This window comes from Cajanus cajan, chromosome 3 (genome assembly GCF_000230855.2).
Source record: "Cajanus cajan strain Asha chromosome 3, NIPB_CcT2T_4, whole genome shotgun sequence".
In the NCBI taxonomy this organism is placed as follows: Eukaryota; Viridiplantae; Streptophyta; class Magnoliopsida; order Fabales; family Fabaceae; genus Cajanus; species Cajanus cajan.
The window spans coordinates 79,232,831-79,245,296 of NC_138519.1; the positions used below are offsets into that span (position 1 = coordinate 79,232,831).

General features: G+C 37.1%; 1 protein-coding gene across 1 annotated transcript; it reads left to right on the forward strand.

Moving 5' to 3' along the window:
* On the forward strand, positions 1-10,592 carry LOC109795042 (protein CELLULOSE SYNTHASE INTERACTIVE 1). The gene is made up of 8 exons (XM_020354452.3): positions 1-220; positions 563-736; positions 1,793-1,866; positions 2,158-5,221; positions 5,436-7,980; positions 8,664-9,118; positions 9,923-10,039; positions 10,148-10,592. Exons 2-8 carry the CDS (start codon positions 734-736, stop codon positions 10,286-10,288), a joined length of 6,399 nt encoding a protein of 2,132 aa, XP_020210041.1. The 5' UTR covers positions 1-220; positions 563-733; the 3' UTR covers positions 10,289-10,592.
* The last annotated feature ends 1,874 nt before the right edge of the window (positions 10,593-12,466 follow it).

Consider the following 12,466-nt stretch of genomic DNA (forward strand, 5'->3'; position numbering starts at 1 on the left):
TGGAGCTGTTGTCGGTGCTCATAATGTTTACGAGTCTGAAAACACCCAAAGCCTCTTCCCTTCACTGTCACACACACTCCCTTGTCCACCAAAATCAACCATTCAAAGCTTCCATTTAAAACCGAAAAATCACATACAATACCAAATCTATCTCCCACCAATCCATGCGTCACCCTCACGCTCCCACGCCAGCTTCGCTTCTCGTTCTCGCTCTCTCAAGGTCTTTTTCATTCTCTATCACTAACACCGTCTCTCGCCTCTTCAATTCTCGCGCATTTCTTCCTTACTCCTAACCGTTTTGACTTTTTCGTTGACTCGCATGCGCTGCTTCTGCTTCTTGATCTGCCACCTTCTTCTCCATCACTCTAATTCCCTCGCGCGATTCGATTTTAACCGATTCCATTGTTACCTTCGTTTTACAGTGCTTTGGTTTGCTCACCCTGTAGTTATTGTTATTGTTATTTTTATTATTATTAATTTATTATTGTTGTTGTTAAGCGATTTTGGCGCAATTGTTGCTTGATTTTGGTGATTGATTTCGATCTGAATTTTGTGTGGACAGGGAGGCTTTGATGTTCTGAGAGACTCTCCGGTCTAGATCTGGAGAGGGAGCAGTGTTGCGGATTGATCTGCTTGGGAGAGTGTTCGAGTGACGCGAAGCGAAGCGAAGCTGGCGACTACACTGACTTGGAGGTTTGCTGCCAATAATGGCAGCACCCTTGCTGCTAATGATATGGTACTTCTTTATTTTTTCCTTTTCTATTCATTTTATGTCATCATATCATCATTGTCTTATAGGATTATGAATTGGTACTGGTAGAGGGAGGAGTGTTTGAGTATTAGTATGAACATGTAATTTTATGGATCCTTTACTTGGCCTCTGTGCAAATTGGATATATCAATTATCTCATTTTGCTTGGCGGTCTTCGTTGTTTTTAAATCTCGGTTGTGGTTATGCTGTGACTATAGAAATTGCAGTCAGTGGAGGGAAAAAGTGACAGCAGTTGCGGTTGTAGAAACTTCTAAAACCGCCATGTGGTAGCCACAATTGCGGTTGTGAACTGCTGTCTGAAACTAGCTCCTGATTTGCCCTTTTTATGTACCAAATAATTCTAGAAAGTATCATTGAGAACTACGGAAGTCTAAAGAGGCTCTGTGATTTCATTCCACTATCTGTTTCTTATCTCCCATTGGATCATATTTGTCAGTTTTCTTTGAATTTAGATCTGCATGGTTTTATAAATATTATGAAGTTGACGAGGAATATTCTAATTTAGATACCAAGCATTATTTTAGTTATGTACTCTACCTTCATTGCTATATGATGGTACATATCCTTGGCACTAGAATGGGTGCAGGGTAATACTAGAAAATGAAAAAAAAAAAAAGGTGGTACTATTAGATTCTGTGTGTATAGATTTAGCATTTGTGAAAAAAAGTTGGCATTTATTCTACACTTAAGCATAATAAGATGCTATCCTAAATGATAATTAATCAACTGTTACAGAAGCTACACTGAATCATGTACATTTAATACTTTGAAAATCTTCCATTTCTTGATACAAAATAAAATCAAATTGTGATATGTTATGGTTTAACTATGTTCCTTCTCAAGTTGATTTTCCATTTCTCCTCCTCTTGTAGAACTTAAAGATTGATCTGTATCCGTATTGTGCTGAATCTAATGTATTGTTTCTATGTTTGTGTTAATTTTTGTCACTTCCAACATGTAGGGATATAAGACATTCCGTATTTCTGTTAAACTTATACACTATCATTCTTTTGATTGCAGGAAAGAAATGGTGACGGGAAGGCTCAAGATTCAGAGCCTCTACCTCCCCATTCTGTTTTGAAGATGGGATTGAGGTTGGTTACAACTTAGATTATGGCCTATAAAATCATCAAATCAATTGATTTTAATGCTGCTAAAATCCATTCAGTTACATTAATACTTCTGCTTGCAGCTAAGTTGAACTAAGAGTTGTGAACTGAATCCCACTTGTTGTGGTATAGTTTGTTATCTGTTTCAGAAGTTCTAAAAAGATAATCTTAGAACTATCTATCTTGATGGTTTGATATATGGTCTATGGAAGTTTGAATTTGAGCATAAAATCTAATATGCTAACTTTTGTAACTTATGTTCCTAATTGTTTGCAGAGAACGTAACAACAGCAGCAACATGGAGGATCCAGATGGGACATTAGCAAGTGTTGCTCAATGCATTGAGCAACTGCGTCAGAGCTCATCTTCTATGCAAGAGAAAGAGTATTCTTTAAAGCAGTTATTAGAACTTATTGATATGCGAGAAAATGCTTTCAGTGCAGTTGGATCTCATTCTCAGGCAGTTCCAGTACTTGTTTCCCTTCTCCGGTCAGGGTCACTGAATGTAAAGATACAGGCAGCAACTGTCTTGGGTTCACTTTGTAAAGAAAATGAGTTGAGGGTGAAAGTCTTGCTTGGAGGATGTATTCCTCCTTTGCTTGCTCTACTCAAGTCCAGTTCTACTGAAGGCCAAGTAGCTGCTGCAAAGACTATTTTTGCTGTCTCTCAAGGTGGTGCCAAAGATCATGTTGGATCAAAAATTTTTTCAACTGAAGGAGTTGTTCCAATGCTATGGGAGCAGCTGCAAAAGGGCCTGAAGGCTGGAAATGTAGTTGATAATTTATTGACTGGGGCATTGAAAAATCTCTCCAGCAGCACTGAGAGATTCTGGAATGCAACAATACAAGCTGGAGGAGTTGACATATTAATTAAGTTACTGACAGCAGGGCAGTCTAGCACTTTAGCAAATGTGTGCTTTTTACTTGCTTGTATGATGATGGAGGATGCATCTGTTTGTTTAAAGGTGTTGACAGCAGAGGCAACAAAACAACTCCTCAAACTTTTAGGCCCCGGTAATGATGCCCCTGTCAGGGCTGAAGCAGCTGGTGCTCTTAAATCTCTATCTTCCCAGTGCAAAGATTCTAGGAAAGAGATAGCTAATTCCAACGGTATTCCTGCTTTGATTAATGCTACCATAGCTCCTTCCAAAGAGTTCATGCAGGGTGAATATGCTCAAGCATTACAGGAGAATGCTATGTGTGCTTTAGCAAACATCTCTGGTGGTTTGTCATATGTCATCTCCAGTCTTGGTCAAAGCCTTGAATCATGCTCATCACCTACCCAAGCTGCCGACACATTGGGAGCTTTAGCTTCAGCTCTGATGATATATGATGACAAGGCAGAATCTACCAGGGCATCGGATCCTTTGGTAGTTGAGCAGACATTACTTGAACAGTTTAAACCTCGCTTGCCATTCCTTGTACAGGAACGGACCATTGAAGCCCTAGCTAGTTTGTATAGCAATCCGATACTGTCAATTAAACTTGCAAATTCTGATGCAAAGCGTTTACTTGTTGGTTTAATAACAATGGCCGCCAATGAAGTGCAAGAAGAGCTTCTAAAATCTCTCTTGACATTGTGCAATACTGAATGCAGTCTATGGCGTGCACTTCAAGGCCGTGAAGGAGTTCAGCTGTTGATATCTCTTCTGGGGCTTTCATCAGAACAGCAGCAAGAATGTGCTGTTGCCCTCCTTTGCCTTCTATCTAATGAAAATGATGAAAGTAAATGGGCCATTACTGCAGCTGGTGGTATACCTCCTCTTGTTCAAATTTTGGAGTCAGGATCTGCAAAAGCAAAGGAAGACTCGGCATCAATCCTTAGGAATCTATGCGACCACAGTGAGGATATCCGTGCTTGTGTTGAAAGTGCTGATGCCGTTCCTGCATTGCTGTGGCTGTTGAAGAATGGAAGCCCAAATGGGAAGGAGATTGCTGCAAAGACCTTGAATCACTTGATTCATAAATCTGATACAGCTACTATCAGTCAGCTTACAGCATTATTGACCAGTGATTTACCTGAATCTAAGGTTTATGTTTTAGATGCTTTGAGAAGTATGCTTTCAGTTGTTGCTCTTTCTGATCTTCTACGTGAAGGTAGTGCTTCCAATGATGCAATTGATACAATGATAAAATTATTGAGCTCAACCAAGGAAGAAACTCAGGCAAAGTCTGCATATGCTCTGGCGGGAATTTTTGAAACGAGGAAAGACGTGCGTGAAAGCAGCATTGCTGTTAAAACTCTCTGGTCAGCAATGAAGTTGCTTAATGTTGAATCTGAAAGTATCTTAATGGAGTCCTCGCGCTGCTTGGCTGCAATATTTCTTTCCATTAAAGAGAACAGGGAAGTGGCCGCTATTGCTAGAGATGCATTACCCTCCCTAGTTGCACTAGCTAACTCTTCAGTTTTAGAAGTGGCGGAGCTGGCAACATGTGCTGTGGCAAATCTTATTTTGGATGGTGAAATTGCTGAGAAAGCTGTTGCAGAAGAAGTCATCTTGGCTGCTACTAGAGTATTGCGTGAAGGCACAATCTCCGGTAAAACTCATGCTGCTGCAGCAATTGCTCGTCTCTTACATTCTAAGAGGCAAGTTGATTATGCTGTAACTGACTGTGTGAATCGTGCTGGTACTGTTCTTGCACTAGTTTCTTTCTTAGACTTTGCTATCAATGGACCTAGTTCTACATCAGAAGCTCTGGAAGCACTTGCCATGCTGTTCAGGTCAGAAGAGACCGGGGCACACAGTAAACCTGCTTGGGCAGTTTTGGCTGAATTTCCTAAAAGCATAAGCCCTATAGTTCTGTCTATTGTTGATTCAACACCAGTGTTGCAGGATAAAGCTATTGAAATTTTATCTCGATTATGTAAGGATCAGCCTTTTGTTTTGGGAGACACTGTTGTTACTGCCACTGGATGTATATCTTCTATAGCTAAGAGGATAATCAATTCCACTTCTAAAAATGTAAATGTCAAAATTGGAGGAGCTGCTGTTCTTATTTGTGCTGCTAAAGTAAATCATCATAGGGTTGTGGAGGATCTCAATTTATCAAACTTGTGTGCTAATCTTGTTCAGTCTCTTGTCGATATGCTTATTTCTTCACAGGCTACTTTGGATAACCAGGGTGATGATAGTAGGGAAGTTATCAGCATTTGCAGGCATGCAAAAGAAGCCAATAAATCAAACACCGGCACTGCTATTATTTCTGGTGCGAACTTAGCTATATGGTTACTGTCTGTTCTTGCTTGCCATGATGAAAAGAGTAAAATTGCAATAATGGATGCTGGAGCGATTGAGGTTCTCACTGACAGGATTGCAAATTGTTTCTCTCAATATAGTCAGGTATTCAAGTACCATGTTTTCAGTGAATTTGAAATTAATAGAGTGGTATCGATTCTTTTCTTAGTAGTGAATATTTACTTATTTGCATAAATGCATCCCAATGTCAAAGTTGTTCATAAATACCCCTTCTTATTGATGTAGTAGCTAGATAACAGATTAGTGTATAACTATTATTTCTGTGTATTAACCTTTGGTCCTTTATGGTGATATGCAGATTGACTATAAAGAAGATAGCAGCATGTGGATTTGTGCTTTGTTGTTGGCAATATTATTTCAAGATAGGGATATCATACGAGCACATGCAACCATGAAATCTATACCAGCCCTTGCCAATTTGTTGAAGTCAGAGGAATCAGCAAACAGATATTTTGCTGCACAATCAATAGCTAGCCTAGTCTGTAATGGTAGCAGGGGAACACTTCTGTCTGTAGCAAATTCAGGGGCAGCAGGTGGACTTATCTCCTTGCTTGGCTGTGCTGATACTGATATACAGGATCTTTTGGAATTGTCTGAGGAACTTTCTTTGGTGCGTTATCCTGATCAAGTTGCTCTTGAAAGGTTGTTTAGAGTTGATGACATTAGAGTTGGTGCCACTTCTCGGAAGGCGATACCTGCTCTAGTTGATTTGCTCAAACCAATTCCAGAACGCCCAGGAGCACCATTTTTAGCACTTGGGCTTTTGACTCAGCTTGCTGTAGATTGTCCATCGAATAAGATTGTAATGGTTGAGGCAGGGGCACTAGAGGCACTTTCTAAGTATCTTTCACTAGGTCCACAAGATGCAACAGAAGAAGCTGCTACAGATCTGTTAGGAATTCTGTTTAGCAGTGCAGAAATACGGAGACATGAGTCCGCATTTGGGGCTGTTACTCAGCTTGTTGCTGTACTGCGTTTAGGAGGAAGAGCTGCAAGATATAGGGCTGCAAAAGCATTGGAAAGTTTATTCTCTGCTGACCATATTAGAAATGCAGAGACTTCTCGACAGGCAGTTCAACCGTTGGTGGAGATACTTAATACTGGTTTAGAGAGAGAGCAGCATGCTGCAATTGCAGCATTGGTTAGATTACTGAGTGAAAACCCTTCAAAAGCACTTGCTGTTGCGGATGTTGAGATGAATGCAGTGGATGTTCTTTGCAGGATTCTTTCATCAGATTGTTCAATGGACCTCAAAGGGGATGCTGCTGAATTATGCTCTGTTCTTTTTGGAAATACAAGGATTCGGTCCACAATAGCTGCTGCACGTTGTGTTGAACCTCTGGTCTCTCTCCTTGTAAGTGAGTTTAGTCCTGCTCACCATTCAGTTGTCCGGGCATTGGATAGGCTTGTTGATGATGAGCAACTAGCTGAATTGGTTGCTGCACATGGTGCAGTGATTCCTCTAGTTGGCCTACTGTATGGTAGGAATCATGTACTTCATGAGGCCATTTCCAGAGCTCTGGTCAAGTTAGGAAAAGACAGGCCAGCTTGTAAAATGGAAATGGTGAAAGCTGGGGTTATTGAAAGCATACTTGACATCCTTCATGAAGCACCTGATTATCTATGTGCAGCTTTTGCAGAATTGTTGCGTATATTGACCAATAATGCTAGCATAGCTAAAGGACCATCTGCTGCTAAAGTAGTTGAACCCCTGTTTATGTTGCTGACGAGACAAGAATTTGGGCCAGATGGACAACATAGTGCATTGCAGGTTTTGGTTAATATCTTGGAACATCCACAGTGTCGTGCTGATTACACATTGAATTCTCATCAAGCTATTGAACCACTTATCCCTTTGCTTGATTCCCCAATATCAGCAGTGCAACAGTTGGCTGCTGAGCTTCTCTCACATCTACTATTAGAAGAACACCTTCAGAAAGATCCAGTGACGCAACAGGTAATTGGCCCTCTTATACGAGTTCTTGGTTCTGGTATACATATATTGCAGCAGAGAGCTGTAAAGGCCCTGGTCAGTATTGCATTGATATGGCCCAATGAAATTGCAAAAGAGGGTGGTGTTCTTGAAATTTCGAAAGTTATATTGCAAGCTGATCCTTCCATTCCTCATGCTTTATGGGAGTCTGCTGCCTCTGTTTTGGCAAGTATTCTTCAATTCAGTTCTGAATACTACTTGGAAGTTCCAGTTGCTGTTTTGGTAAGGCTGCTTCGATCTGGCTTAGAAAGCACAGTTGTTGGTGCATTAAATGCTCTTCTTGTGTTGGAAAGTGATGATGGAACTAGTGCTGAAGCAATGGCGGAAAGTGGTGCTATAGAGGCTCTCTTGGAGCTACTAAGGTCTCATCAATGTGAAGAAACTGCTGCAAGACTCTTAGAAGTATTGCTGAACAATGTAAAAATTAGAGAAACAAAAGTTACTAAATCAGCCATCTTACCATTATCCCATTATCTCTTGGATCCACAAACCCAAGCACAACAAGCAAGGTTATTAGCAACTTTGGCTCTTGGTGATCTATTCCAGAATGAGGGTCTTGCTCGGACAAGTGATGCAGTTTCAGCTTGTCGTGCTTTAGTGAATGTGCTTGAAGACCAACCAACAGAAGAAATGAAAGTTGTAGCCATATGTGCTCTGCAAAACCTTGTTATGTACAGTCGATCAAATAAAAGAGCAGTTGCAGAGGCTGGTGGGGTTCAGGTTATACTGGATTTGATTGGTTCAAGCGATCCTGAAACATCTGTTCAGGCTGCAATGTTCATTAAACTTCTATTTTCAAATCATACTATTCAAGAGTATGCTTCTAGTGAAACAGTTAGAGCAATAACTGGTGAGTTATTTTTCTATCTTGCAGTGTTAAATACTTGTTATTTTTATTCTGAACCGCTGCAATGTATCTTATCTTCATTTCTTTATTTTTCCTCATATAGAATGGTGTATTTATTACTTTTCATACGGTCATTTCTGATATAGGTATTCTTGTTCTTGCATCAATTATTTGGTTCTCACAGTAAAGCATTTTTTTAAACTTTTTATAAGCAGAGGCATAACTTTTTTTTTTTTTTTTTTCAAATTCTTTTTCAATAAAGAAAACCAAAAATGTTACACGTGGATTTAATATATCTTTCGGAAAAAATAGCAGAGCTGATTTTCTTTTTGATTATTTTTCATGAAACCAAATATTTGGGGAAGGAACAAATGAATAGTAAAACTTGTGGCTTGTACTCGTAAGTGCTTCATAAGTTGAACAGCTTGACTTTTATTTATGCTATATAACCTCTTCTAGCTAAATAGGCACCTAATCTTCAGTTAAATTTTCATTAATGTATCTGAAAAAGTATAGAACAAATTTGAAAGTCAAAGTTATCTGTGGATAACGGTGCTTTTTTTTAATCTGAATTGATTAGTGATTCTGTGTCTGTCATGTCTGACAATAAGTTGCTTCACCATGCTAAGCTCCCTCTTCAGTATGTAAAATGGCCTAACAATTTCTTTTTGTGTGTATTCTTTTAGCCGCTATTGAAAAAGACTTATGGGCTACTGGAACTGTGAACGATGAGTATCTTAAAGCCTTGAATTCTCTATTTAGCAACTTCCCAAGACTGAGAGCAACTGAACCAGCTACACTTAGCATTCCCCATCTGGTTACCTCCTTAAAGACAGGCTCAGAGGCTACTCAGGAAGCTGCCTTGGATGCGCTTTTCCTGCTCAGGCAAGCTTGGTCAGCATGCCCAGCAGAAGTTTCAAGAGCCCAGTCCATAGCAGCTGCCGATGCTATTCCTTTGCTGCAGTACTTAATCCAGTCTGGTCCACCTCGCTTTCAGGAGAAGGCAGAATTTTTATTACAGTGTTTGCCAGGAACATTGGTGGTGATCATCAAGCGTGGTAACAATATGAAGCAGTCTGTTGGAAACCCAAGTGTTTATTGCAAGCTTACACTTGGAAACACTCCTCCAAGGCAAACCAAGGTATTTCTAATAATAATTTCATATTTATCAGCTTGTCTTGTGATCTTCTCTAATACACTGGGATTAGTGACATGGGTGACTTGTTTGTTTCATGTGAGACTGATATATGATTATATGTCCGCACAAATGCCCAATTAAGTGATATCATCTGCTATGTCCGCATGGAAATCATGCTATTATTAGAAAACGCCCTATTAGGATAGAGACTTTTATTATTGCTTCCTAGAAAAAAATCCAGTTGACTATTTACATGTTCTGTTGCCAGATTTCAGATTCACGCAAATTGATTTTTTTCATTCCTTTTAAATTAGCTTTTGACATAAATGGTGGTTTGCTACAATATTGTTATCGAAGTATTTGGTTGTTGAGGAGTGCTAGCACTACACTCTTTATTACATTTTTTTTAATATAATCTCTCTAATTGGTTAAAATTCATTGCAAATCACAAAATCAGGAGAGATAGGGTCATTAAATAAGGTGAGACTTGTCAACTTTTGTATTTTTCCATAAATTTCAACCAATTAAAAAGAATGTGTTCAAAAGAGTGTGCCAGAAAGTATGTTCTTAGCATTTTTCTTTGATTGTCACTTGTCATCTTGTCATGAGCCGTGTTCACTTCAATTTCTATTCTATTTCCAGTTTTAATCGCAAGGGACGCAGATTTACAGCCTGAATATGTGGTTGTCATTGTATTATACAACTCGAGGAACATATCTTTTGCTGAATAGATACAAATTTTATTGTTGATTTGATTTTTTCCTCGGAAAGTGAACGTGCTAATTATCATGAGAATGTGCTGATCAGGTGGTCTCAACTGGCCCTAATCCGGAGTGGGATGAGAGCTTTACATGGTCCTTTGAGAGTCCTCCAAAAGGCCAGAAGCTTCACATTTCTTGCAAAAATAAGAGCAAAATGGGAAAGGTAATGGTGGGAAAATTGCACTACTAAATGCTATCTATTCATCTTCAATTATTTTACTTCTACACTTGCACGTAATCGTTAACCCCTCAATTTTTTATCTGATGACAGAGTTCATTTGGGAAAGTGACAATCCAGATTGATCGGGTAGTAATGCTAGGAGCCGTATCTGGAGAGTACACTCTGTTGCCGGAAAGTAAAAATGGTCCCTCAAGGAATTTAGAAATAGAATTTCAGTGGTCTAACAAGTGATACCCGTTTCCGTCTTCAGTGTGAAATTGGAACACAGGATACATGGTTAAAAAGGAATTTTTGTTTAGATTTTGTTTTATTTATCTTGCTACTGTATATAGCCACAGTCATTTGTTTTTTGTTCTATAGTCTCAAACAAATTCTTTTAAAATAATATTCTTTTGTAACTTTATCCTTCGTTTCCTAGGTTAAATTATTTTTTGCACGTTGTCAATTTAAGGTGGGTCTTGTTTTATGCTTCCCTTCAAGGGGGGTTGTACACCTTATATTTATGTGTAATTAAACCCAGGTATATTGTCTGTCATTATTCTATTTTAACAACGTTCTTTTTGGTGTTCCTAAAATATCCTTAACTAAAGAGTTGTGCTTATACTCTATTATTGTTCTTATGTGCTCTAAATTTTCAACTAATAATTAATATAAAATTAAAAATCATTTATAATGAATATTATTTATTTCATTTTATTTAAATCCAGACATATTGAGTGAATTTTATTTAAAATATCTAACTAACACTTAAAACAAAACAAATATTTTAAATTTAAATTAGTTGAAATATGAAATGAATATAAAAAAATAAGTAAAACAAAAGTTATTTTATCAATAGAAAATCGATTTGATTGTTGAGTGTTTAAATAAACTTATTTTTTAAGTCAATTTTTAGGTTTCAAAATGCAAGCGATTATAAATTCTGAAGTGAAAATTAAGTCTTGTTACTCATTGGATTCTTCATGGGTATAGTGTTTCTCAAGATAATTGATTAAAGTGGGTCCATTTTACAAACGTTTTTCTAATCAAGTATGATTATTTTGAAACCATTTATCAAACTTGGGCAGTCAATGTTAGAAAATGCTTCTTTGACCGGTGTTTACTGTGCCACGTTAGCTTTATTTTGTTTTTCTTATTAAATTTCGAATAAAGTATGAGATATGTCGTCTACGTAAAATATTTTACTGTCACGTAGATTACATGCGAGTTCTGTGAATAACTAGAAAACCGGAAAAACTTTTTACCAAAAGATAAAAAAGAAAGCTGGAAAATCTAATAGTATTAGATTTTTTTTTATTGTACGAGAAACTCATTTTTCACGTGATTTTATCATGTTTAGATTTTTTTTTTTAATTTAAACATTAAGTTCTATAGTAAATATAATTAGATAAGTTTCAAGTTTTGAGTAATAAAAAATGTTCAAAATTGTTTCTCAAAATCGAAAAAATTAATATTTAGAAAGATTTAATTCAAATTTAAAACTTAAAAGAGTAACATAAATATTTTAAAAGATGAAATACTAATTTTTATAATAAGATAAAATTATTTTAAGTTTTTAAATCAATAAATCAATCAAATGAGTTTAATTTTCAGTGATTAATTATTTATAAAAGACTTTAAATATAAGCACAACCTTGTATATTTAATACTAAAGGCGTTTAATATTAAACAATATTTTATTTGACAAATTTTAAAAAATTTAAAAAATTTCATTTTTTAATCCATTAACTAAAACTTGATACTAATAAATTTTAGTACTATCTAGATATAAATAAACATTAAATATAACTTTAAAAATTGCTATTCCACTGGAATGTATGAATTAATTAGTGTGCAGTTATTTTACTTATCTACAACGTTATATATATATTTGTGTCTTGAAAAAACTTTTGATTCACATCTTGGACCACTCCACCACCACTCTTGTCTGACCTGTTTTATTGATTGGAGCACTTATGCATTAGTTAGCTTCACCTATTGGTTTGTCTTTACATCCCCATTTATTGCATACCGCATATTTTCATCTTTCACCATTACTCATCATTGGAGGCACAACCTACAGTTGTGAACAAAGAAACAGACGGTGTCCAGTTTTCTATATATCGTTGACAACAACATTGTTTTATGTGCAGAATAAATCATTTAAGCTAGTAGCAAGTAAGTATACAGTGTACTGTATTATTATTTTAAATACTACTAGTAACAATTTAGATTGCAAAATACGTACTCCTACATATAATGAAATTATGAACATTTTAAAATTAAATAAGAATTTATGTTTTTTAATTTCGTAAAAGGAAAGGAATGAAAGTAAATGCGGCCACAGGAGCAAAGACAAATCGACACCGGCAATAAAAGGCCGTTTTATTCTGGAACACGTAAAGACAGGGTGGGGCCCGCGCGCGTGAC